Genomic DNA, 27500 nt, shown 5'->3' with positions numbered 1-27500 from the left:
AGCGATGTAACATTAGCCGGTGCCGCTCTTTACGGGCAGGCCAGTGGCAGCGTGTGAAAGTGCCGTTGCAGGCCCTAACACACCGCATGCCGGGTAGGGCCTGCAATCGGCATTTAAGCGTGCATTTAAGGGCGCCAGAAAGGTTTCGCGCGCACCCGTGCATATTTAGAACACGGTCCGCCAGAAGTCCCACAGCGCGACGCTGAACTTTGCTATCGCCGTCGTCGTTTTCTTTTTCAATCTCAAGCGTGTCGCGTCCGAGTGTCATTTTTTTTTTTTCGTCCTCACGATCTCCCGCATGGCTGCGCCGAAGCAAGTGCCCCAGGCAATCGGTCGTCGTCCCAGACGCTCTCAGGACTGTGTACAGGCATTCGGGCTGCAGCTATCATCATCATCATCACCATCATCACTATCAGCCTAGCTACGCCCACTACAGAGCGTAGCCAGGCTGATGGTGGTGATGATGATAACGGTCCATCATCATCATCATCATCATCATAACACCAATATCATCACCACCACCACCACCACTATCATCATCACCATCAGCAGCAGCAGCAGCAGCAGCAGCCTGGCTACGCCCACTGCAGGGAAAAGGCCTCTCCCATACCTCTCCAACTACCCCGGTCACGTGCTAATTGTGGCCATGCTGTGGGGAGCAGCTATCTGCTCACCTTTACTTCGATCAGCCGCACGGCACCCTCCCCGATGGTCGTGCCTAGCGCGCCGTAGTTGGCGGCCTCGGTCAGCTGCTCGCCGAACAGGGGCATCTCTGCGTACAGCGGGGGTCCCCGCAGGGTCTTCCGTATCGTGTTGTACAGTGTGTAGTAGTGCTTGGTGCGCAGCCACCACACGTAGTGCGTGTACATGTCGTTCCAGTCTTCCTTGGACATCATGCGCCTGACCGCGGCCACCCGCTCCCAGTTGGCCACCAGCGAGTCCGTCATGTCGGCCATTTTGTCCAGCCGCTGGCGTAGGTTGGCCTCGGTGAAGCGCTTGCGGTAAAACACGAGTTCCTGCGGGTGTGACGTCATCTTCTCGCGTGTCGTATATGTATGTACCAAAATGCGCGCGTTAATGCATTCCAGTTACTCACTCACTCGTGGAAGGTTTTCGTAAACGACGTAGTCCTGAACAAAATATTTCCCTATTTCCGACAAAAAAAAGAAAGAAAAGCACCAGCGCTAACTGCTGTTTGTCAAATATGAACTTTCAACGACTCGCCCAAGCTTCCCTACGATTCCCTGTATATTATGCTTTATCGAAGAGAAAATCCATGCTTAAACCGTGCCACACACTGTGGCAATGTTAATGCCATTTAAGATTCTTAATGTGATTGAATATAATGTTGTGTCTACATGCGCATTGATAATGATGTTAAACGCCGCAGGGATGATTGCTGCAGAGAGCTCAATTTCAATCGTACCGTAAGAATTATTTAGGGGGTGATAGTACGACACCTGCCACTAAAACATTAATATATTCGTTATGGGAAACATACTTTAGGTTAGTCCAGAAATATATTTCTTTCGGCATGCCGTAACTGCAAATATCAAGAGGCGAGAGTATGCGCGTTCGACTGGCGAACCCACTGCGCTAACAAGTGGCGTCAAGCTTTGGTGCCATCAAGTACCTCCTTGAGGCCATCGCGTGAGCGGCAATAAACTTCGAGGCACGGAGCGAGAATATTGGGCGCGAGCTGGAAGCGCTGGCGCGCTGCCGTCGCTCTTCAGTCCAAAGTTGGATCACGTGACACCGCTTCGTTTCGGCATAGCACTCGCACGGCTTGCAAGTGAGCCGCCGGCTTCTCGCGCAGTGCGTAGTTTTGCGGTTTTGTCCAGAAACTCTTTTTGTCTCTTGTTGTTCGTCAGTCGCAGACTGTCGTATATGCAGCGGAGAGGTTACCTTAGGGCCCTCGGAACGTTACATATCGAGGGGCTCGTCCCATGGCTGGGATAGTAGCGAGTTTTAGAACGGAGGCCCCAAATGTTTGGGGCCCCAAAGAGCTTTGCGGGTGTTAGCGTTGGGGGGCGCAGTAGTGGAGAGCTTTAGAATAGGGCTTTGCATTTGTGGATTGCGGCTTGAGCTGACAGCGCCACAACGGCGTTGACGAAAAGCTATTACAAATAATTAAATAAATATACCACTTTATGATAAGAAGTGTAATTTTGATTTTCGTGTTTAATTACAGTTTAGAGTTTATTATATTAGCAGCAAGCAATTAGTTGCGCTTGGTTTTGAGTACCCAACTTTACGTGCCTTCACCAGCCAAGCTAAGCTGTGTTAGGCCTACGAGCCATGAAATCGACAAGGGAATTCGGAATCAGCGACGTCTAATGAATCAATCTTCATAACACACGCTAATTGAGAGAAAGCGATAACCGCAGTCACTTCTCCTAGCTTGCGAACTTCACGCGTTACCACGAATCGAGCCCAGTTTGGTGCTAGGTTACAGCCGTCGCTTCGGTGGGTGCCGCCATGTTTGCTGACGCAAATCTTTCGGGGCAGTTATGCTGCTCTCGCTAAATCAGTGGAATAGCGCGCCCGACGCAAAACCCAAACGCAGTCCGCGTCTCGCGCATGCGCAGTGGCTTCGACGCTATTTATTTGGGGCCCCGAACTTTTGGGGCCCCTGTCCTGAAACTTTCCAGTCAATCCTGGATCGTGAGCGCGTCTTGGTCTGTGTTAGTGTACTTGGGGCAAAAAAAAAAAAAAAACGCCAGTGTGTTGCGCTAATTATAAATGGCCTAAGTTTTTTTTTTCTTTATTAGCCATTCTGAACGCAGTATGGCCACAGAGCTGTAGTCACGGCTTCGTACACGTTAACTGTGAAAAGATCTGCGTTCATTGCGCGCTGGCTATAACGTCCGCGATGGTGCTTTGCCCTTGCGAAAGAAGGAACAGTCTTTGGCATGCCTTAACTTCTTGACGGTTATTCGAATACGGAATGCTTACAACGGCGGGGAACTATCCTGTTTGAAACACGTTGGCGGGCTAGTTGGTTTGAATCCGTAGTTGAAAGTAGGGCTTTTCACTGTGTATCTGTTTCTTTCTACGTCCTCGTTGAGTCGCGCTTGCACACACTGTCATGGGGTACTACTATCACCACATAAAATTAGGTCAATTTATGCGGCATTGCGCAAAAAAAGACATTGCGACTATAATACGATCCCATCAAATTTTCGCGATATTTTATTGCCTTTACTGACGTTCGCTGTACCAAAAGCAGAAGACTAGATTGATCCTCCAGCGAACTCATTGCTGAGAAACATCAACCTCGCACCATTTCCAGCCACCGTTCGCGGCCCATGCGCCAGAAATGAATGAGACATAACAGAAACTTGCACTGTGCAGATCAGACGGAAGTTATTTAATTATTTTCTGACCAATCACGTTGTGGCCGCCCGTCGAAAAGCAAAAAAGAACAAAACAAACATTTAATTCGACCTTTCGGCAGGACTGTTATCTAGAAATATGTGGGCTATAAAATTTACAAAATTTCCCCTTACAGTAGTTTCCAAGCAATCACGTTGCGGCTAAGTAATGCACGTGATGATACTACCTGAAATATAGATTCATGCAGATATGATGCGGCGCGTAGCATTCGGCGGGTAAATGCGATGACCGAGTCCACTCGACCAAGGGCAGTGAAAGATGCGTGCTAAGCGAAAAACTGTACGAGCAACAATCCTACCGCACCCGCCGCAGCTCTCGTCACGTGACATTTTCGTGCTGTCAGTTGCTTTCCCGCGCAGTCTTATAGCACGAATATATTTACCCATCCGAATGCGTCACTATTGAGGTCCCGTGACCAAGCGAGCCGCGACTTTTCTTTCTTTCCTTCTTTCGTTTTTTTTTCTCTATCTAGCGTCAACGTTATGGAGAAGATAGCGCCTCTGTTAATTTGGGCAGTGTTTAGTTGCACTACTGCCACTATATACACAGCAAAGTTTGATCAACTTGTGTGAAAAGAGGAAGGATTGTTCCCATACAGCCTATAAGACACGCCGAAAAAAAATGGTCTTCACTACGGTTAAGGGGCCCGTCATAATAGTGCAGCTGCTGAAAGTTCGAACCCACTCACGGCGTATTGCAGTGTTAAATGTGAGGGGGGCCCCCTTTTCATAGAATCGCATCTTAGGTGCACATAATCGCGTTGAGCATACGACATTCGACCTCCGAAGCACCCGACAGTTTTGTGTTCTCGTTTTCTGCGTTATGGCGAGGATTTTACAGTAGTTTGATTGACGTTGCAGATTGACGTTGTATAGGTGAAGCAGGCAGACCGCAACAGTATAGGCGATAATAATGCTGGAACTCGCAGGATCACGAGGCAGGAGAACGCGTCGATAGTAGAACAATCGATGTGATGGGATCTCAATGCCATCGCGTCACTCTATGCACAACTTTCAAGGTGCCTTGTTTTCTTTCGCATTCGAACGTAAGAAAGAAAGACGACGAGTGCGCACCGTGAAGTTCTTGTCGGTGGGAAACAATTTGGAGAGCATTTGGTTGAAGGAGAGCTGCTGCTGGAAGGCCCGGCCGATGTTCTCGGCCATGGTGTCCACCATTTCGGTGGTGTCCGGGCCGCTGCGGTCGAGCGTGAAGCTGAAGAAGAGCGCCCAGCCGAGCAGCTGCTCGGTGAGCTCCATGCAGTCGACCTGCTGCTGCTGCAGGATGCGCGAGGACACCGTCACGCCGAAGTGCTTGTGCCACATCGTGTTCGTGCGTCGGTCCAGCGCGCGCCACAGCAGCTGCGCCAGTTTCCGCGAAAGAAGGGTCGTTCAGTGGCGCAACTGGTTAACTCGGCAGTCGCCCACCAAATGGCCTCCGAGCGCCGCGGGTCTCGCAATCTCGGAGGCCACGCTTACAGTTTCCTGCAAGAACTGCTAGAGAGAACTCCAGAGCTGCGACCGCTGAACTCAGCAGTCCAGATTAGGTACGTTAGAGTATTGGCGTAAGGAAAGCGAGGAAGTAACTGGTGGTATCGATCCCGTTGCAAGCGCAGGTAATAGTACAATATTGTACAATATATTGTGCAATATATTGTAATAGGCGAGAAGAAAGGGGGTTAACCGAGGGACCCGATTTTGATTAAGCATATCTTAAGAAGTCAACAAACATTGACACCAAGGAGAACATAGGGGAAATTACTTGCTCTTACTGAATGAATTAAAGAAATGATAAATTAACGGAAGTGAAAGTGGATGAAAAAACAACTTGCCGCAGGTGGGGAACGATCCAACGTCTTCGCATTACGCGTGCGATGCTCTACCAATTGAGCTACCGCGGCGTCGTTTTCCCATCCACTTTCTTGGGTATCTATGTATTCCACTAGAACCCTGGGAGTGTTAGCCAGCGCCACTACTCACAAGCCTTGGCGTTGGATGTGGAACAACCTTTCTGCCGCAGGCGTCACGAGTATACGTGATCTTTTTGGGTGAGGGCAACCGGTCAATAAACCCCGGCGTGCTACCTAAAAGCATCAGTTGTTGCCGGATACGGCATATTCAGATTCAGGAGAATTCGGCATATCTTCAGCACATCTGACCTCGAATGAACTACGGCACGACTGTATGGCTGTCTGGGTATTTCAGGCTCAGAACGTTTATTCATTGTCAGCTAGAAGAGCGGGTATTACCAGTTACACCAGTCGGGCATGCACCTGTGAAGCACTCGCAGCAAGTCGACAGCAGTTAGAAAGGAATGTACCCATGATCCCTAGATTAGCGCACTCAAGCGTCTTGGTCCTTTGCTTGAGGAACCCGTGTGAGGCAGATTTAATTGCGCGCAGCTTCGGTGATCAAAGATCTTTTTTAGTTGATGATGGGAACAGACATAGGCAGGTTGAGCGGAAACGAAGTGAAGTATCTTAAAGAATGCTCATCGCATTAAAAACCTTAACACTAAAAACGCTACAGTTAAACCTCGATATGACGAACTCCCTTATAAATAAAAATTCGATATAACTAATAAAATTGCCGACCTTAACGGCTTCGCTATACGGAATTTTAACTGTATATCTAAACGTAACCCGGTGCTAACTAAGAATACCCTCGTAAGTCACTGTAGTACGGAGAGTGATAAAAAGGGATGGTATTTTAGGATGCGCACAACTTGGTTTGACCAAATCTCAACGGTGCTGCTCTTCAAACACGAAGGGTTTCGCAGGAAGATGGAGGTTCGAAGCGATGGAAGTGTTGCTACTCTGGCGTAGACGAGTCGTCTTGTGGAAACACTGGCTGCAGCGGCATTCGTCGTTGAAACAATGCTCAAAAGGCTGCTCTGTATCAGCGATGTTAATTAGTGTTCCTTCAAGCGCGAGAAGTCCCTCTGCTGAATAGTAGCCAGCGCAACTAGTTGTAGCAACTATTTCTGTTTTTTTTTTAACGCGTCATCTACAAAAGGTCAGTATCCGTGATCAGTTTTTTTTTGTGTAGTTATATGACGGACTGGCATGATGCCACTTAAATATTCGTGTTATACAGGTCCAAAAAAATTTTTTTTTTTGCTTCCTGCAAAGTTCGCGCCGTGTTAAAAAAAAAAAGATATGCAAAAGGATTTCCCGGCTTCGAAACGTTTAGTCCTAATTTGTAGCTGGAGGAGATTAGGTTAGGTTAGGTCAGAGAAAAATAAAATCACAGTCGCGAAGACGCAGAGAAAATATTCGGCGGTTGAGGCCCAAACGATCGACTCACCTGCAGGATCAGCCAGCCGAGGTACAAGATCACCTTGTCGTCACCCAGTTCGGTGACGAGTTCGCCAAAACGCGCCAAGTACGTTGGTCCCTTCACGGTGACGCTGGCCGCGTCGGTCAGATTGTAGGTCTCGTGTAGGTACTCGATCAGCTGCTTCGCGCTCGTGGGCCTCATTACGTTGCTGAGTTCGGTCAGGTTGGTCAGGTTGGTGCTGCCGTGAGAGCTGTTGGGAAAGAGTAGTTTGCTGAACACCTTCTGCTCGATGTCGAAGAAGGTGTCGAAAGCCACGGCTCCGCCCATTCCGTCGGCGTAGGCTTGGCACGCGTTTTCGTAGTAGAGGCGGTAAGCGCTCTGGTCGGAGCTGTTTGGGAAGACCAGGGGCCGGTTGCGCAGCCAAATTTTCAGGGCGTTGGCCGGCGAAACGCCGAGGTACACCTGCGGGGGAGGGCACAACGACGGTGTAACTCAAGTCCATGTTTTATTGACTCCCTGTCCAAGTCGCGAAGTGATTAGGGAAGCTGATTACTTTCGGAGCTCCCAGAGAATCGTCAAGGAGACCTCGGGAAACAAACTGCGCGTATACGACGTGAGAAGCACAGGGCAGTTGGACACTTTTATAAACATTTTATGTTGGAGAATAGCAAGCGAGAACGCAAGAAGGACTAAAGTAAAGCAAATACAAAAGCGAAATTGCAACAGGAACATGATACAAACACGTCCAACTCTGAAACCAATGCGACTACAATGTTACAAGGCCAACAGCATGAAATCCTCGCTACACCCCCCCCCCCCCCCAAAAAAAAAAATTGTCGACGAAGAAGCTGCTATAACAAAATTAAAGAACTGCGGATTCATTCCAATAACAATAACACCAATAACAGCAAGGCGCAACATCGTGAGACGTGTCATTGGCGTGTGCCTGCTCACTTATTGTTTCGATATAGCCTTGTGTTGATGAAAGTACGGAACCCATTTGATGAAAGTATTTACTAGTTTGCTTTACTTCATTTGTACTGAAGCCGTCTAAGTACGTCTGCGTCTAAAATAAGTGATGCTTTCACTAGGTGCTTCTAAAGAGAAAATCGCAGATGCGAAAGCCGCAGTGCGAAGATCGTTGCATGTGAACCAAGCTGAAGAGGAGGCATCAGCGCGGGACCAATGAACTCCGATTTATCCATTGAAATACATTTAAAACGCACAAATGATTTTCTGAGACATCCGCTGGGTCGTTTCGAATGAATTATTTGTTGCCGTCAGAGGGAGAGATGGAGAGAAAGAAAACTTGCGCAACTCTAGGAAGCAATATTTTGCTTTAGAACCGCACTTGGGTTCCAAAACAACAGAAGCACGAAGTTTAAAATTGAGTAACCTTGCGGCAGAAAAACAGATATCGCAGTTCTGTAGACTGCACCCATTGAGAAATAAAGCGGGCAAAGTTTGGTATTGAAGAAGTCCCACTTAGATTAGAGAGCAGCGTATATTAGGTTAATTTTGTGTACTTTAGCTTTGTTATTAGGTGCACTTCAGAGAATCTCGATATCTCCCTTTCCGTTTTCTTTTTTTGCTTATTTGTACTTGTAAACTTCATACTCCAATATTCTTTGCAATTGGAAAAAAAGTTGACATAAATTGAAAATAAACTTCATGCAGTCAAAAGAGCTTAGCTGCTTCTTTTAAATGCTACCATTATCGTCAAAACCGCCGCAGTGATTGCCGAGAAAAATAATTTCCCCGTTCCAATGTGTTCACATAGGAGCTCCCCCTCCCCCCCCCCCACGACCCCTCTCCCCCGTACTGTAGCTTCCTCTCAACTATCGCCCTGCTCGTGGCTCATTCTCATCATCATCGTCATCTACATCATCCTAGTTACGCCCACTGCAGGGCAAAGGCCTCTCCCATACTTCTCCAAGTATGGGAGAGGCTATAAGGCTCGCGGCTATAAGACCACAACCGACGAGAATCGCGTCGCCGCCGGTACGGTACGGTACCTCGCCGCCGAAATCCTTGACCCTGCTAATTCTGAGCAACGCGGTCATGAGGAACGAGGCCTGGACCTTGGCGGCAACGAGGTAGGCGTCGGCGTCCCTGGGCCCTAGTCGGGGCCAGTACACGCCAGCATTCCTGAAGGCCTCGTGGTACTCTTTCCTTTTGTCCTGGCCGTCCACCACGATGGTGGTGCAGGTCTGGTAGAAGCGCGCCATCTTCTCGGTCGGCCGCGCCTGGGCGCCCACCACAATCTGCCGTGACGAGAAAAAAGGCAAAGAAAAAAAAAAGCAGCGACTTGAGATTTAATTCGATTCTCCAGCCACTTGTTTCACACGCTACGACATGGGGGCGCCCGCACGGCGCCATTACGGTTCACGCGGCGCAGGCTTCGCGTGGGAGGAGTTGGCGGCATTTTTTTTTTCCCCGGCACTCGTCAGACGGGCGTTGTCGCAGGGCTCGTCCGGGTTGTACCGTGTACCAGTTCTGTGGGAACTCGCTGTGAACATGCGGGAACTAGTTCACCACGTGCAGGGCGAATCGAACGAACGTTTAACGAACGCGCGTAGGTTCATCGTTTGAGTATATACCGAAAAAAAAATAGAGAAGGTAAACGAAAACACAATCAGCATATAGAGTACATCCAACCTTCTCAATGCTGAACTAAATCCTAAACTCTAAGGAAAGTTTACACCATTTGCGACTTGCGCCCAAGCAACTAATTGTCAACTGTCTCGCGCGCCTTTCCCCCTCTTAAACGCTACGCACCTGGTACTACCAGGTTACGGACGGTGTGATTGCTATCAGTGTGACATTTATGCCACGCTTGACAAGAAAGCAGCGAGCGCGGAGTTTTCAAAACTCGCGAGCAATACGCATGACGATTACTTCTTGGCTACAAGAAGCGCACCAGAGGGTTGCTTTGTTTTAGAGTGTGTAGCGGCACAATAAGTGATGTTGACAGCCGGTTTCCTAAAAAAAAAAAAAATGCAGAGCTGCCTATTTATCAGGTCTTACAGATGCTTTGCACACAGTACCACCTACATATATGTGGACGAAGGGTTCATTTCTCCAGCTTGGCGAGATAAAAGGAGATTTTGTTTACTAAGCACATGGGTACGGACGGTCCGTTGTCTCAACGTGTTATCCTCGATTGCAGCGTCACCTTGTGGCATTCGAAATGTACTACACATTCATTTTCTCGTCGCCGAGGGCGATACGGCGGGTACCTCTCGCAAAAAGCTCTCCTTAATTTTTGTGAGCTGGCGCAACGAACTGATTAAAGTTTTGACCTATAGTTCCGCGTGTATCCAGCTTTAACCGACATAACAATATTTTAGATTTTCTTTACTGATTCAATACCGAAGAAAAAATAAAAGCCGATATCGACGACGGTGCACAACGGGTCTGAGGAGGACAAGGAGCTTTTTCTTTAATCAAACAAGACTCCACTTTGATGTAATAATAATAATAATATTTGGGGTTTTACGTGCCAAAACCACTTTCTGATTATGAGGCACGCCGTAGTGGAGGACTCCGGAAATTTTGACCACCTGAGGTTCTTTAACGTGCACCTAAATCTAAGCACACGGGTGTTTTCGCATTTCGCCCCCATCGAAATGCGGCCGCCGTGGCCGGGATTCGATCCCGCGACCTCGTGCTCAGCAGCCTAACACCATAGCCACTGAGCAACCACGGCGGGTCCTTTGATGTCCGGGCGTGAAATCTGCGCGAGTATAATCTAGCCACCAACTGCTATCGTGAGTTATTGTGATGCTTCCTTTGGGAATATGTCACTAAGTCTAGCTCCTACCGTTTTGAGTTTTCCATGAAACACATTAGGTAAACAGAAACACGGTGGTGTGAATTGGAGAGGAAAGTGGGTAGCCGTTATTCTAATTGTTCTATCCGTGTCTCTCAGTGTCTCTCATATATTCTAACCATCTTGAGTCACTAGGGAGTCCATGGTCTAATGGAGGGAGCATCGGGCTGCTGTGCTGAGGGGGCCAAGTTCGCAATTAACCATCGGGCCAGTTTCAGTTACCGGGCATGGCCGACTGCGTATGTTCCGCTCCTGGGTGCCTGAGTGTGTGTGACAGAGTTGCGTGCCGTTCTTTAGTGAACCTCTTCGGCGCCAACTTTGGTCACTGGGTGCTTCCCACTGGTTATTTACCGCTCTTCCAGCGAATCTCGTAGACGTCAACGTTGGTTTTGGTTGGTTCCACTGCGTATGCGCCACTCTTCAGTGGCCCTTATAGGGACCGTTGCAACGACGTGTGGAGCGGCGTGCGAGAGACTGTGAAACGAGAAAAGCCGAAGGCAGGCGCAGAGGGGACGTCTTTATTCCTCCGGGGCTCTAAGCACGGGAGCTCACGCCCGAGCGCGCCAGATATGAAAGGCAGCCAACGCAGATGACGATGGCGGCTAGAAGCCTGTTTGATGCAAACTTGAATCACTGGGTATACGTTTCGCCGGGTATGCGCCTCTATTCGATGACCCTCTTGGACGGCAAGTTTCACTATGTGGCACGCAGTTATGTGCCAATAGGGTCTGTCGCTAAGTTGATTTGTCGCTGAATCGCATCGTGAGATGCGTTCTGCGGGAATCTTTCATCTTGAATTCAACAGTAGTAGAGTAGCGAGAATCCCCGCCCACTGATGGAAGAGCCAACGCTCAAGTACATTAGTTCCACTGACCAGTGGAACGTTCTTCTTTTTAACTTGTGTTCCATTTCCTTAATGTAACACACGGGGAACGAGATTGGGAATGCAATCTGAATGTTCAAAAGACGAGTCGCGCGCCTCCACGTGCGGCGCGCGCACACCGCGATTGAGAGAGTATTGCGCGGAAGGCGGCGGAAGAAGCCTCACCCGCAGCAGGTACTTGTTCAGTTTGTCCAGGTACGCGTTGACGTGCATGTCGTAGACCGAGTAGCCGCTGTGGTTGAGCGACCAGCGGCCGCACACGTGTTGGTAGAAGTTGTCGCACGGCTTGACGCTCTCGTTGCGCGCCTCCAGCAGCATCGCGTTGACGAGCGCGCACTGCTCGGTGTGGCAGTGCGCGTGGCCGATCCAGCCCGTGGGGCCGAACCAGGCGGACATGGCCGCGACGGCGACCGCCACCACCAGGACGGCGCTGCAGCAGGCGCAGAGGAGCGCCTTCCCGCGCGGCCGCGCAGGCGGGGCCGCCTTCGGCGCGTCTAAATGCGATGGCATCGACAGATCCAAGGCGGGGGGAACAACAACTGCGGAGAGAGAGAGAGAGAGACAAGAGAGAGAAGAGATTTCAGTTATAGAATAAAAATGAAAATTCCAGAGTCTGTCAAGATCTCTCGTAGGAGGTGAACGGCGAAAGCCGTCGTTAGACATGTTGGTCATATCATAGTAATTAGTAGTCATTACAAGTCATCTCAGTCATTATTAGTCATTACTGTTCATTACTAAGCATTTTTAGTCATCTCTAATGAATTGTGGTCGTTACAAGTTGTAGTTAGACGTATTGGTCATTTCATAGTCATTACTAGTCATTACAAGTCATTAGTAGTTGTTATTAGTCAGTACTAGTCATCAATAACCTCTACCAATCTCTATTATAACGTTATAATTTACTAACTGTCACTATCAAAAGTTTTTCGTTCTTTAATCTGTCTTTAACCTGTCTTCATATGGCGTGATGAGGCTTCGGCGGACGCTCCCGGTGGTCAGGTCTGCTGACATAAAGTTCACCATGAGCCTAGAAAGGCTTTCGCCTTAATGTCAAAGCCCTCAATCCTGGGGTTCGCCCGTTACACTGCAGCGCTTATATGATAAATTCCCTTAGGTAAAGCGCTGAGGACGGGGTGATTTACAGGTGGCTGTTCGCACATCCCGACGAGGTTCGACAAGGCGATGAACAGTATTAGTTGATTCGCTGCAGTTTTTTTTTTCAGTCACAAGGCCGACAGCTCAGACAATTGATTTCTTTGGCGCAGACATATTTGTAACTATAACGGACGCGAAAAAAAAATGAAGGGAAGAAAATGTAACAATTGGAATCCAATTTTTATATGCGCTAATGGGAGTGCAATGGAGAGAAGTAGAGCCAGTGCAATTTAGAGATGCTTAAAACGCATTGCATACCAGTTAAAATTGTACAGCTTACTGGGCAAATCGGGTGATTTTTCGATATCCACTGACCTCAATAAAACTCTGAATATACTTTCTCTTTTGCACTTTCATTATCCGTGCCAGACAATACGGCTGCAAGTAATTTAGTTTTCTAGAAAACGAATTTTAAGTATTGGTTGCTGTTCCCGACTCATACCCACGAATGTGTCTTTTTAATGGCCACCATGTGGTCGTGGCGTCATAGTCTACACCGCCAATGCGTCCGGAAACGACGACGAAGCTGGCTTCTTTTTCTACGAGACGACGGGCCGACAATCATCGTTTTGACAGACGTGATGATAGGCGCTTCTCTTCGTCTTGCCGCAGCACAAGGCGTTGAGTTGAAATCGTCGCTGAAATCGATGCTAAAATCGATGCTAAAATCGACGCTGAAATCGACGCTAAAATCGACGCTAAAATCGACGCTAAAATCGACGCTAAAATCGACGCTAAAATCGACGCTGAAATCGACGCTGAAATCAACGCTGAAATCAACGCTGAAATCAACGCCGAAATCGGTACCGAAATCGACGCTCAAATCGACACTGTCTTACTCGAAAGAGCCGGAAAAGCTGCCTGTGTAGTCAGAAGATGTCGTCAGCTTCGCTTTCTTGGCGTTAGCACCATGTCTACTGCGTATTTAGCACGCGTTGTGCGTGTTTACATCGTGGTGCTGTAAGATATGACGTCATCGACTCATCGTAGACGTCACGCGGAGGAGCTTGTCATTTCAATTTTGGTACCTCGTTTATTGGTTATTTAAAATTATTTAAAATAAATTTAAAAAATTTAGAATAAAGTTTCTAAGCAAATTGAACCACCCTACCGGTGACAGGACTGTCAATACCATTTGAAAGTGACACTATCCAAATATGATAAAAAAATCGCTGGACTTGTCCTTTAACCATGCGAAGTAACAGAGAGTGGTGCCAAAAAAAGCGTATGCAAAAAAAGTAATGATTTTTATTTGACATTGCAGAAATAATGACGGGAAGGGAAATGAGATTGTATGGAAAGATGACGTGCCGCTGGTGGGTATTTGTGCATGCGTACGATATCAACCATGGGATCCGTTTAAAGTGCCAGCTGAGTGCGGCACTGTCGGACGCGAACCCTTTAGGACGTGGACCCGACTACGAAAGCGTGGTTGGCTTTACGGTTGCCAACTATCGATCGTGCGAAGTCGGTAAGGCGTTTTGCCCTACCGTGACGTCGCGACTTACAACACACACGCACACACACGCACACGCGCACACACACTAATAACAAACAATTTGTTATACGAGTAGCTAAACAGACACAGGTGTGTACAGCTGACATCCGATAGCCCTCGTCTGTCTAAGCAGCATTTTCATGGTGTATGAAAATATTGACATATTTCTTCATGACTTTAGGAAGTACTCGTTAAAAGAAATTTCTCCTATTTGTTAATTGATAGCATTCCTCTTAAGTAATAACTCTATGGGCCCTTACTACTCCGAAAACGCAGCAAATAAATGATTACGTTACCTTCTCATACTAACAGCTCAACACGCATGCCAATTGCATTATGGCTTGGGACGTGGAAGAAAAAAAAAAGAAACTTATTGACGCCACCAAAACCTGATGTGGTGGTAGCGTGTAGATGAGTGTGTGCGCACGCACGCATGCACATGGATGTGCACACGGTCTTTCATTTTAGTATTTCACGTCGGAGAGCGATAGTTGTTATAGGTTAACAACGAATACAACCACTTGTAATTGTATAATTCCAGTTACCCAGAGGCTTTATACTTGTGCTACAAATTTCGGTTTACGGCGAAGCTGTTTATGCGGACTCTGTGCCGTAGTTGTTGTACTTCGCTAAAACTATCATCATCAGCAATGGCTCGAGCGTTGTCGTCGTCTTCCACAGCTGGCTCCGCTGCCTCTCGTCATTCCCGCGCGCAACTTCACTTCTGTCGTCGTAATGGGGAGGCCGCGTTTACGGGGGTATGAGCCATTGCCTAAGTGGGTATGAGCCATCCATTGTCTTACGTGTCGGACTGATTTAATTTTGAAGCAATTTAATTTTGAACAATCGCAAGCGGCAATGGCGGGAGGGTGCTGCTAACCACGCCACCGAGCAAACTCGACAACATCGAACGCAAGCGACAACGGAAGTCTGCGGGCATACCGTCACTGACGTCGTTCTCTCCGTCGCAGCCGAACGTGTATGCAACGTCATTAAGAAACACAAAGACGTCAACTGTCGAACCAATCCAACCAATCGTCAGAACGATTGCAGCGCCCGTACCTCCAGTGGTGGGCTTTGAGCCCAATGTACGGAGATTAAGATTAGTGGTTCCGCACATTCCATTCCAGGTATACAGCTATGGGAAGACCACGAGTAGTGGGTCCCTCCTGAGGAAGAAGCTGCCTACCGGGAGCATCAGCGCGAGTTTGCTCGTGAACGGGCTCGTCGTCGTAGGACCTGTCTCACGCGCAAAAAAAAAGGAAAAAAAGGATGAGAAAAGAAAAACAATGACACTGGGAGAACCATAGAGTTTCTCACTACATTACCTAAAGGGAAATCTGGCGCTGCTGCGCTGTGGTATGCATGGGAATGCCGGTATATTGTGACTTCGGACTGGCATCGTTTTCGGAGAGACAGGACACCTTGAAGACGCGCTTGGCAAGCACCGTTCCGTCTTTCGCAATGATTCATTTTCTACTAAAACAGCACGTGAAAAGCTGTTTTGGTTTTATTATTACGCAATAACATGTTTTGTTTAATTATGAGTACTTGTTATTGCGTGTACGATTATATGTTACGTAAGAAGTATCAGCGGGCCGCTAAAGTTGGAGGACAGACGACAAGGTTCGCGATCGCTTTGAAACAGTTTGCCGTCTGTTCTTGCTTTTGTTCACTTCGTCATGCATTGTAGGTGAGTAAAGATGTAATATGCGTGAATGGAAACATTTTATGAAGATTTTACTTTGAGAACGCGTTATTTGTGTAGCCATATCCACGTTTTAGATGAAGCCTCGTACAGCACCAGCCAGCACGAGCCTCGCAGACACATATACCGTCATTCCCATGACGGTACGGTGTCCCCTTCAGAAACTCCCATGGACGGTGGCGCCAGATTTCCCTCTAGGTGTTATAGTGAGAAACTCTATCGGGAGAACCGCCCAAGCATGCTCACCGTGCGAAGCGCGCACAAGCGAAAATGAGGTGAAAGAATGGGGAAACAAAAGATTTACAATATAGAGTGGTTGCGAAGCTTGACTTGCAGGGTGTAACACTCGGCTGTAACACAGCTGTTCGACGATCTCCACGGACTGGAAGGGGCGGTCATTTTTGTTTCCTCTCTTGTTTACCCGGAGCTCATCGAGTGCAGCTGCGTGAGCTTTGCAGCCCTACTGTTTCAGCGCCGCTGAGGCGAGGTTTCTTACCCGGATCGCTTGATTTCTTGCCCTGTTTCCCGCCTTTAGCCGGAGAGCCTGCCGTCTGACCCCTGCAAAGACCGCGCGCAAAGCGTCAGCCGCTGATGTACTCATAAGAGCACTGACACTTGTTTTTCGAACTGGCACAAATAACGAGCAATCGGACAAACAAACGACGTTTCGGTTGCCACACCTTATTCGTACCTCGTCTGTGCCTCGTAGCCACGGAATATACATCTAAAAAAAAAAAATGGTGACCCAAACAGCGCGAGTCAGCAGTCGGAAGTATGACGTCATCGTCGTCGGACGTCCGGCTTCCAACGGCTCACGCTCACTGATTGCGCCACATTTCTTTTCTTTCACATTTATGTTGCATGCAAACTTCACCTGTAACCACCGTGAACAATGCCTCCCGCACATGAATGGAAAAGTAGTTTTTTTTTCACTTTTTATTTCTTTGTCTGGTGTTTCTGTTCAGTTTTTCTGTGCCGCAATCATCCCCGACCAGACGAGTTCTCGTCAAACGCTAAATTTCCGAATTTTTTCGAAGTTGTAAAAACGCTACCGCACGCTTCTCGCACGTTTAGCTAGGTCACAATATTGAGCCAACAAGAACCGTAGGGAACACATGGCTCCCATCGCATGGCTCTTTTTGGTTAAAAAGCTATTTAGATGGATTTGCATAATTGGTTGTCTAATTGTCAGATCGAATAATTTTCAAAACGCACGCCTCTGTAGTAAAACCAACCGAGAGAAAATTATATATTTATCTCCAGTAATTTTAAAAAGTATTTCGAAAGAATTTCGTGGAACGCCCGGTAAATATAGTATACACACGCGAATCCGGCAAGGTAGTGGGCGGGAGGACGGCCGCTGCGGTAGCTCACCTGAGAGAGTATTCTCGCACGAGTTATGCAGACTATGCGGGTTTGGCTCCCACCAGCGAGAAGTTACATTTTCGCCTATACTTCAAATTTTTGTGATTATACATCAGCGCGAAACAGATAACGACGAGACATGCCGACCCGTCGGGGTTTGCTCAGTGGCTTTGGCGTTGCGCTGCTAAGCACCAGGTCGCGGGATCGAATCCCGGTCGCGGAGGCTGTCATTTTGATGGGGGGCGAAATGCAAAAACGTCCGTGTACCGTGCGTTAATTGGGCGCGCGTGAAAGAACCCCAGGGGGTCAAAATTAATTCCTAGTCCCCCAAAACGGCGTACGTGGTAATCAGATTGTGGTTTGGGCACGTAAAACCCCCGAAGTAAAGAAAAAAAAAGAAAACCACAGTGCCCTTCTACTCTGTGCAGAAGGATGACCAGCGGAGCTGTGTAATGGCGAGCTGCACCTCCTTGGTGCAGACAACACGGCTCCCGACCCGGTGTATGTAGACGTAGCAGGGCCGTCGCCCACGGGATTTTACACGGCCGCTGTTGTTCACCAGGAAATGCACGTCGATGGACTCTCTTTTCGAGCCCCGAATTCAATGCGAGCCGAGGAAGTAGCCGAGAGTGCACCTCCTAATGCCGAGCTGCACCTTAATGGCGAGCTGCACCTCCTTTGCAGGACTGCCCGGCATTACACTATCTTCGGGATCGGCGCACGAATAGAGAGTTTTGTGCCTACACACGGACACGATCCTGGGGAACTAGCGCTTAACAGCTTCGCTTTAAAAAAAGAAGAAAAAAAGAACGACGAGTCATGCTCTCACTCGACAGGGTGTGTGCCTTTCCGGTTTTGTTTTGCGCTGCATTGTGCTCAGGTACTTTCAAAATGTGGTGCCATTTCGGCAAAACTACGGCCTTGGTTCACCTTGCCCGCTCTTTTCCCAACTTCATTGTCTGTCGCCTTAGTGCGATTGTCCCTCACTCACGAACCACCGTCTCTCCACCCTCCCCTTCAAACAAACAAACAAACAAACAAACAAACAAACAAACAAACAAACAAACAAACAAACACAAATCTCGCTTCTCGGTTTTGGTTGTTGTTCTGTGGTTCCTTACTTGCGCGATGTGCCTGGCTTCTCTTGACCAGTCGGGGACACTAGCGTCTTGGACGACTTCGCGCGTGTCGGCGACCCGGGGTTGATGGGCGAGCCGCCTGTGAACGGCGATCGCGCTGACGGGGCCCCGGACAGCGTCCCCGTGCCCGGATGGAGCTGCTTCGGAAGCCGCTGCCGAGCGCAGTTGCGAAAGCCACGATGAATCGGCAAGGAGTTGTCGTTGATACAGCGAAACGGTTATGGCGTCAGTCGAGCGTCCATTGCCTCCCAGTGACAAATAACTGCAATATCTTGCAATGGCACACGCTATACCGAAAGTCGAACATTTTCAAGCAAAGGTTGTACTGCCGCAACTCGTGTCGGCGTCGGTGTTGACGTACGAATAAAAAACTCGAGCGCGCGTGAAAACAAAGAATTGCTTGTCGGGCTGCGGATTAAGAACCACCGACCTCAAGGTTGCGAGACCACCACGATAATCGATAATCGATAATGTACTGTCGATTCGTCATACGCGCCCTTTAACGTGGGGTTTTATATGCATGAAGAAGTAGACGCAGCGCAAGGCGGGAGCCAATCACAGGCGTCCCCTCTCTCCGGATGAGGGAAAGGGTAGCGATCGCGTGTTCGCTTGCCTCGCGCCTGCCGTTTCCCGCCAGTTCCGGCGCGACAGTCAGATGGGGAGGCTGCGTTTGGTTCTGTCGAAGAGCAGGCTGCGTTGAAGGAACGGCAGCGGGCCGCGCGTCGTGCGTTTGGCCGAAGAACAGGCGGCGTTTGATGAACGCCGCCGGGAACTCGCTCTAGAAAGGGCTCGTTATCAGCGCGCCGACCTCGCCGTGAGGAAGCGCGATACCGGGGCGTTACGACAATGAAGCGCCGCGGATACCGAGCATCGTTTGCACCCGTGTTCCCGGTAGGGTTAATTTTTGTTTTTTTCGTTGCGTAGTGGCGATCGTGATGCCTTCGTACTTTTCACTTCTATTTTTTATTCTTTTCGTTTTTAGGCATTCTATAAGCTACCTTGTTTCTTTTAAAATAAAAGATCAGTTGCGTGCCTGCGCATGTCCTGCTTTTACTTCCTCCTGTGTTTCTCTCAGTAGCGCTGCCGCCATAAAATGAAGTTCTTGTTTAGATTATTTCAGCCAGTTCGCATACAATTCCCTGGAGGGACCTCGCTAAAGCACAAGCGCATACTAGACCAAGCCACGCTATGCAAGAGCAATGGCAGCGGGTTCATTATCTCAACGCTACAACAGTTATGTAGTATACATTCCTGAAGCACTCTTCTTACCACTGAAATCTTATAGCAAGACGGAACAAAAATTATGTGGCGTACCATGCGTTTTATGTTTAGGCCAATATTAACACTGTAAGGCCCTATGTTTAGTAGTGTTTTTAGCTGCACCAAATATTTGAAAATTGCCTGTGACAGGTAGCACCAATTCTAACCTTTGATCTAAATTGTTCGACGAGGTGATCATTACGTATATGATGAATCGGAATGTTTAATTGAATATCTAGCATAGTTATCCTAATTACTTCGTTAATGATTTTACGGCACGTGTTTGTAGCTAGTGAGCATGCGAGAGATATCGACTTGGCTGGAATTCTCAGCTGTACGCCAGTTTCGAGATAATGTATTTTCAAGGTGTCGTCCGTCGGCATGCATTGGCGTTCCAGTTACTTTTGTGCTTCAGCGCAGAAAACAGCGTTATCCTAAAAAAAAAAAAAACACCCACACAAGTGTAACGACTGCGCATTTTTACGTTAAGTGTGACGGCGCATATCTCGATGGCGATGCCGTCCTCAGAATCCATCATGCCCATCAAGTCTGCTGCTCGCCGATAGACGACAGGTGAGATAGATAGGCGAGTGGTCTTACCATCGCAGCAGCCAGCTTCTTTTGCTGCAATAGAGAGAAGAGAACGTCACGTGAGATAGAGAGATCATGGTAATGGAGAGTAAGGTGATCGGTCTACAATTTTTCAAGTCTTTGGCGTCCCCTTATGGATTCATGTACGAATTCGTGTACTAACCATAATTCCCCTGGTGGTCGAACGATCGCAGCGCCACAGTTGCCTCTAGTGACTGTTTTAGGAAACTACACCTCCTCGCACCGGGCATTGCTTCCCGATTCTTGATTACTCGGCGGTGGAACACATTCTGCACCCTTCGGGCCTCAACTTCCCTCTCAGGCTGCTGTTCCGTGCTCTAACTTTCGCCGATGATGCAGGTCTTTCCGACAGTCTTTGAGCTTGTCCCTTGACGCGCCCACGCATCCCCTGTTGTCGCTGCGCCCGCCACCCCACCTTTGACTCCCTTCCCCCTTGTGCGGTGACGTTGAGGTGTCCTCTGTTAAGAGGCAGTTACCGCGCTGCACTTAGCCCCGCCTCTCACGCCCGCAATCAAGAATATCTCTCCCACGAGACGAGATATCTCTAGCCGCCACCAGCGAGGCCGCCTACCTCCCGCTCCATCTTCTTCCGTGCGTTGCGACCGTGCATCGTCGTCTTGGCTGCCCTCGGCGAGCTCGCTGTGAAGAAAGGCTTGGGAAAATCGCGGCTCGGAGCGAAGAGCACGTCTATGCGACGAGCGGACCCTTCTTCTTCTGGCTCGTGGGTCGCGCGGGTCGCGGGTCCTGATGTCGATTGCGATGGTGACTTCAAAGACTGTAGATCCGTGCCCGTTATCGGGTGGTGGCAAAACTAGAACGGAGTTTCGAGTTTGAAAGAACAAAGTAAAGAAATCAAATAAAGCAGTTGAAGAAACGAAATGCTTGCACAATGTACTTGTAGCCCACTCCTGAGTCCAACTGCTCATGCTGGCAGTAACCAATAAAAAAAAAAGTTAAGCGTGTGATTGAGAGCTCAGCAAGGATGAAATGATACACTTGTGCTTTTGAATTAAATTGAATAAAGAAAATTACAACTATGGTAGGGAGAAAATAATAAATAGTGTAACAATGTTATTAACAAATAGCTTGGTGAAGTAGGTACCGGAAGCAGTGGTGGCGTGAATAATGGCGCTAAACAATGGCATGTATCCAGGGTGCTGGCATGACAATATTTTCTATCTTGTTAATGCGAATAACTCTCTCTGCTTTCTTCAGACACTTTGAGTCTATCTGTCTAAACTCTTACGCCGACCCAGTGACCTTAATTATCTACTAGCTCGGGCCACTAGGCATGCGCTCGTGGTCGTGATGCCGTCTTGCCCTGTCTTGTATTCTCGGCAGTGGCACATACCCATTATGGGGGATTGGCCAAGAAGCAGGCGGTTTTCCGTATGCTTAGAAGTAAAGCGAAACTAGATTTGAATAGTGGAGCGTGGGGCGATACAGCTGTAATTTAGAAATGTATTGAAAATGTTGTTAAGCATTTTGATAAAATAAGTTTACGCAAAGATGCCGTCGCGCTCGTGCCATCGTCACCACTTCGGCTTCGTCACCTGACTCTTGCCATATCGCCGTTCTCAAGCCATCGTCGTCACGCAGTCGTCATCATCCCGTTGTCGTCATGCTTTATTTTATTATCGCTTTATTATCTGTAAGCGATAAATTTCGAATCGCTAACTCACCGCCCTTTCCCCCCCCCCCCCCGTTCATTTTAACTATCATATCTAAGGCGAAGGAGGAAGAGAAAGAAGTGCCCAGAGCTTACTGGTGCTCTGGGCCTCTCGCTGTTATGCATTTTTTACGTTCTTGCCATTTTCGTGAGAGTCATTTCATCAAGAATGAGTAAGAAGATGTTGCCACCTGAACCTGAACCACCTGAACAAGGCCAGTCGTCTACTTCATCGCTCATTTTTGGACGACGTGCCTTTGGAAGCTCGGACCAGCTCGATTCCTGGGAGAGCTCAACGCCAGAAGCCATGGACTCTGACAGCGAGTACACCGTAGTCATGGGCCGCCGTATGAAGAAGATGCGCCGTATGTCGACTGAGGCGACTTCATCGCATCAGAGTGAGCAAGAATCCTTCATGGTTTCTTACGTGCCGCTCTCGACGTCACACAGCATGAACTCCCTCAGCAGGCAGTTTCTAACCGAATATATTGAAAGTGTGGCCCCTGGGCAAATTAACGAGATCAGGATCAACGCTTGCAAGAACATCCTGACAATAGATGTGAAAAATTCCGCAATACTTGAGAAGGTAAGGACCATTCCGCAGTCAAGTGCAATCCCCGTCCGCTCCTTTATTACTTACGGGAAGGAGACAACTACTGGAGTGATTTCCGACGTGGAGGTTGAAATCAAGCATGCGGACCTCAAGAGTTTTTTGAAGTCCTCGGTGCGCATTCTTGAGATTCACCGCTTGGGGCACTCCCGATGTATCAAGTTAACGTTTGCTTCTTCGACATTACCAGCATCTATCAAAGTGGGCTACGTTATACACCGAGTACGACCATTCGTTCCGAGGCCTATTCAGTGCCGGAAATGTCACAAGATAGGACACGTGAGTGCTGTTTGTAGAAGCAAAGCCACCTGCTCGCGTTGCGGCGGAGAGCATGATACCACCGACTGTGAGGCGTCCTCATTTAAATGCCCCAACTGTACTTGCTCTCACGAAGCGACTTCGAAGGAATGCCCGAAGATGAAACAGGAGGTTCGTATTCTTCGAAAAATGGCAAGAGACCAATCTTTACGTAAAGAGGCTGCTCGATCTGTTCGCCAAAGTGACCAACGCTCGCCACAGAAGCATCACAAAACCATTTCAGGAGAACTACCTAGCGTGGCACAGGTACCACGACCACCTCTGCCTGTGCGTGCATCGAGGACAGTAACGGCGTTTAATGATAACTCAAGGTCGACGATAACACGCGGCAAACATTCACCTCCACCTGCTGATACAGACACGGAATGGCCTTTGCTGCCCTCTAGGCCCACGGCCATGCCAGCGGGCACTAGCGGTCCTCTGCGCCATGAAGCCAAGAATTATAGGGCCAATGAAACCGGTGACAGTACGGGCAAGCAAGGAGATGAACACAATGAGAAGGAGAGAGTACAAAATATGCTGAAGCACCTAGTAGAATCAATGCGCGTGATTCTCGGTAGTCTCGAGACTCCGGCCGCTAAAAGTGCCCTACAAGTGCTCGCCGTGCTAGAGCCGCTTATCGCAGCTCTTTATGTGCTATAAAGATTTTGTTTGGCGCTTGTGCTGTTCACGCAGGGGAGGCCCACACCAGCTTCGTCCTAACGCCTCTATATTTAAGTTCACTCAAATTGGTGACTACAGACTTGAGGCGAAACCTGATTGTGGCTTCATGGATGACATTTGTGAATGTTTATCATCAGAGTGTTGAACTTGCTTTCACCTTTGCGCATCCTTCTTGCTATGTCATCATCATCGCTCATCACATCTTTATGTCCCCGTTCCCCCTCCCCCTGTGCAGAGTAGCAGGCTAGAGCACTTTAGCTCAGGCCGACCTCTCTGCCTTCTTTCAATTAAATTATCTCCTCTCTATATCTAAGGCTATCTCCCTATTGCGGGCATGCGCCAGAGACCTGGCCTAGAAGTCTCTGGACGCGGTCAGGAGGGAATGTTCCTGGTGTCCCTGAAGTATGGGTCATCAGAGAAGCTGAACTTATCTTTTCAATATCTATTCAGCAAATACAATGTAGTTACTTTTTTGCGCTGCGAATGACAAGCTAAAGGACGTCCAACAAGGCCACTTGTCAAATGACTCTGGCAAGACCCGTGCCTAGGTATAGTAGGTGCAACAAGGATGTTAAGTTAAATTGCTACTGTACTGACACGCGGCGACCTTTACGGCAGCACAGAATTTCCCGTTTTTAAATTTAGTCCTGGACGCAGACCAGATTTCAGCTGGCACAGTGCTGTATTTTTTTTTCTTTCAAAGACGACCTTGGGGATTCAGCCTCGCTCTCACACTCGCACTCCATTCAAGTAATTTTGCGTCTTTCTAAGTGGCTTACGTATGGGCTAGAAGAGCAAGCACGTTTCTTTTTTTTTCATCAGCATTTCTTTCCTCAAGTTTACCGCTATCAGTGATTCTCAGGCTTATCTCCATACTAATCACCAACGAGCGTACAGGGAACTTCTAAAACTGATTTAGAATGTTTCTCAGTGGTCTATTGAGCGTGTTCAACAAGCAACCTCCAAGCAGAGTTAGATATGTATGACAACGCTCGCCGAGCTGCATTCTGAGGCGTTTCTACGTCCCAGTCACAATAACTTCTTGTTCAGAGTGCCTGTCTTTGAGAACGTAGAGTTATAAAAGTTACAATGAATTCTGGGTTCATACATCTAATTCCGACCCAATTCACTTCGTAAAACGTGAATTGCTTTTTTTATGAAACTGTTTATTAACCACTTTGTGGAAGGTATAAATGCCACACCATCTAAATTCGGAAGTGTTGCAAGGGTCTTTCCAGCATTCGTAGTTCGATTGTCACTGTAATTGGTACTATATGTATCGCTAATTAAAAAAAAAAGAAAAGAAAAGAAAAAAAGAAAATGTGTTCGCTATATTCTACCCCATTTCTCGTTCACGTTTTTCTGAACGGATGTTTAGCGAATGCTTACGTACATCTAGCGGATTCCAGCGGATATTTAGCATTGGTAAGTGAAATGCTTGCAAGAGTAATTGAGGACGCTTTGTTAAATCATCTCCTATCAAAACCTTAACTACCGCCGTGACAGCTTAGTGGTTATGACATTGCTCTTCACAGGTCGCTGTTTGGATCCTGGAAGCGGCTCCCGCACTTCAATGGCGGCGAAATGCAAGAACGCTCGTGTACTTAGATTTCGGTGCTCGTCAAATAATCCCAGGTGGCCAAAATCATTCCGGAGTCCCCCCACTACGGCGAGCCCGACAATGAGGTCGTGTTTTTGGCACGTGAAATTCCAGAATTTATTGATTTCTTTGGAAACCTGACCTATTAGTGAAGGCGTACGCAAACAGTAAAGGGGGCCGCCAGTTTCCAGGAGGTCTCCCACCAAAGCGCGCTGTTGGAACCCATATTGAAGACGGCAATTTTAGCGCAGCTACACCGGAACAGAAGGAAGAATATGCGAGACAGAGCACTGATGTCCGCCAGAGCGAGAATGATTAGAAGATTGGAGGGGCTCGGTGTTTTGTTGGTCACAACCGTACTATGTAACAGATCTTAGTGTTGATGCTTCTAATGATGTTAATGTTGAACATGAATCCTGCACTTTGTATTGCTTTTTTGTTGTTACCGACCATTGTATATGTAACGACTGCTCCCCCCTTATGTAATGCCTTAAGCCAAGGGCCTTTAAGGGTAAATAAATGATGATGATGATGATGATAATGAAGCTAGATAAAGCGCAGGGGAATGTAATAATTTCGTCTACTCGAAATGCACGCGTAATACGATAAAGGGAAGTGTAAGTGGACGAACAGGTAACTCGCCTCAGGTGGGAATCGATCCCACGTCTTTCGCACTACGCACGCAATACTTTATCGATTGAGACACTGCGGCAGCCATCCTCTCTTCCACCTTTTTGTTTATTTGTGTGCGTGTACAAGCTTGGGCCCCGGGAGTGTTAGCCAGCGCCTCCCACGGCCGAGGCGACACTACCGTGATCATATTTGTTGCGAAAGTGCAGCTATAAATACATTTCAGCAACAGCCCTTGACGTGTATACTTCTGTCACTTTCAGAAACGTAATAGACTCGCTCACACAATCGGAGCCTAACCTGAACATGCGTACGGCCTTTACGAGTTCGTGCGACAATTTACGCTTCTTACTCACGACAGCGCATGCAGTGGAAGCATGTTCGCAACGTTTACCCAAGTGCTCGCCAATGTGCATCGAGCCCAATGCTGCTTAACACCGACGTTGCGTCTGCGTGTTTAAAGGGTTTCGTGTGACACTGCCTCGTTCGTTCGACACAGGTCCGAGGAGGCCCAGTGTTCCACCAGTCGAGCTGAGTCACGCTTCTTTCAAGCAACACGACAAGGGGCGATGTCAACACCCCCGTGGCTTTCACCAGTCACGTAAGTAAAACCCTATGCCTCGTATTTCTGTGCTAAACTGTGCCACGTACACACATCAAGGAAAATTGCCTGCCACGGAATGGGCTTCTTCTTGGCTCGAAACGGAAATTCCGCCGAAGATATTGTTGGTGTCTGCTTCCAGCGGCATATAGTTGCCCCTGTGCGCAGTTGGCTGCTGAATTCAGAGAATCTTCAGGGAAAAACAGTTGACTGCAGGTCTGTTTAATTGAGCCATTGTAGCCCTCAGATTCACCAAGTCAGGGCCACTCCTGATTATAGTAAATACCAAATATAGTAGGCTCCCGTTAAAATTAACTCGAAGGAACCGTGAATATCTGCTCGCCGCATGAAAAGTTCGTCTTAACAGAAAGGATACGAATAACAGAAGGCATTATTCCTTGCGAACCACACAAACCAGCAAATGAAACAGCGCCAAGAGCAAAACGCAGATGGAAAGAAGAAAGTAATTTGTTAAATTGTTTTAATTGCTTTACGAAGGCCTAGGTTAATCAGTAACTGTTGCTTGCCCGCATTTGGCAAACCTGTGCGCTGTCACAAATTCTGAAATTTTACTTAGCTTGCAAAAAAGTTTCTGCATCCTTCTCGTGTTGCTGAAAAAGAAAAAAAAAACGAACATAAAGATCTAGGCCATCACAGCTGCATAATGTGTGATCAGCGGTGGGCGGTGACCTCGGCATAGTTGTTTGACTGCATGGGCACGTCGAGGGCCTTCTTAATCGCCATTTTAGGTGTCAGCCCTGCGGATTTCCACACCTTCGTCGACATTTGCGTAGCTGTTTGCGTCTACAGAATCAAAATTTGCCTCTTAGGTAGCTAGCGTCACTTACTCCAAGTCTGCCGATAAGGACCTCTTGCTAGGCCGAGTAGCAAGCGTCAGGCACGACCGCGGAAGTTCGATTTAACTGAATTAGCCTTTCGTATTAAGCTGTTTTCTGTCGTGTCGGGCGTATCTGAAACCAACGAAATGTAGTCTTCCTCGTACCCGAAAATTAGCCATAACCAAAATTGTCTCAACAGCAGCTCGCTGTAAAAGAAAATGAGAGGGGTTGGCAAGTGGGCCATGATGGAAATTGCCGAGCATGTCTCAGAAATAATAACGGCGTTGCCACATGGCGCGCACGCGTTCGAGGTCTTCGTGGCACCGGGCGACATCTAAGCGTCATGTATGCATGCGTGCTTGTGCTTCATCCACCGCTACCCCTTTTTAACATCATAATTCATTATCGTGAGGCGCAAGTCATAACACCTGCCCACCGGATTGCGTG

At 48.1% G+C, this 27500-nt stretch overlaps 2 protein-coding genes and 1 non-coding gene across 3 annotated transcripts in view; 1 reads left to right on the top strand and 2 right to left on the bottom strand.

The window, feature by feature from the left end:
• Positions 1 to 11782, bottom strand: part of LOC142559820 (endothelin-converting enzyme 2-like) — a 21192-nt gene extending 9410 nt beyond the window's left edge. The window contains exons 1-5 of the mRNA XM_075671491.1: positions 11552 to 11782; positions 8687 to 8935; positions 6699 to 7133; positions 4470 to 4754; positions 675 to 1016 (exon numbers count right to left, since the gene is read on the bottom strand). Of these exons, the coding sequence (XP_075527606.1) occupies positions 675 to 1016; positions 4470 to 4754; positions 6699 to 7133; positions 8687 to 8935; positions 11552 to 11782 (1542 nt within the window). The remainder of the gene's footprint in view (positions 1 to 674; positions 1017 to 4469; positions 4755 to 6698; positions 7134 to 8686; positions 8936 to 11551) is intronic.
• Positions 1 to 26200, top strand: part of LOC142560627 (uncharacterized) — a 140337-nt gene extending 114137 nt beyond the window's left edge. The window contains exon 12 of the transcript XR_012823403.1: positions 26113 to 26200. The gene's annotated coding sequence lies outside the window, so the exon portion shown is untranslated. The remainder of the gene's footprint in view (positions 1 to 26112) is intronic.
• TRNAT-CGU (transfer RNA threonine (anticodon CGU)) lies at positions 5222 to 5293 on the bottom strand. The gene has a single exon. It is a non-coding gene; the product is annotated as a tRNA-Thr (tRNA).
• Positions 26201 to 27500: the final 1300 nt, after the last annotated feature.

This window comes from Dermacentor variabilis, chromosome 10, assembly GCF_050947875.1.
Source record: "Dermacentor variabilis isolate Ectoservices chromosome 10, ASM5094787v1, whole genome shotgun sequence".
NCBI lineage: Eukaryota > Metazoa > Arthropoda > Arachnida > Ixodida > Ixodidae > Dermacentor > Dermacentor variabilis.
The sequence above is the reverse complement of the archived record's forward strand: the minus strand, read 5'-3'. Positions and strand labels throughout refer to the sequence as shown.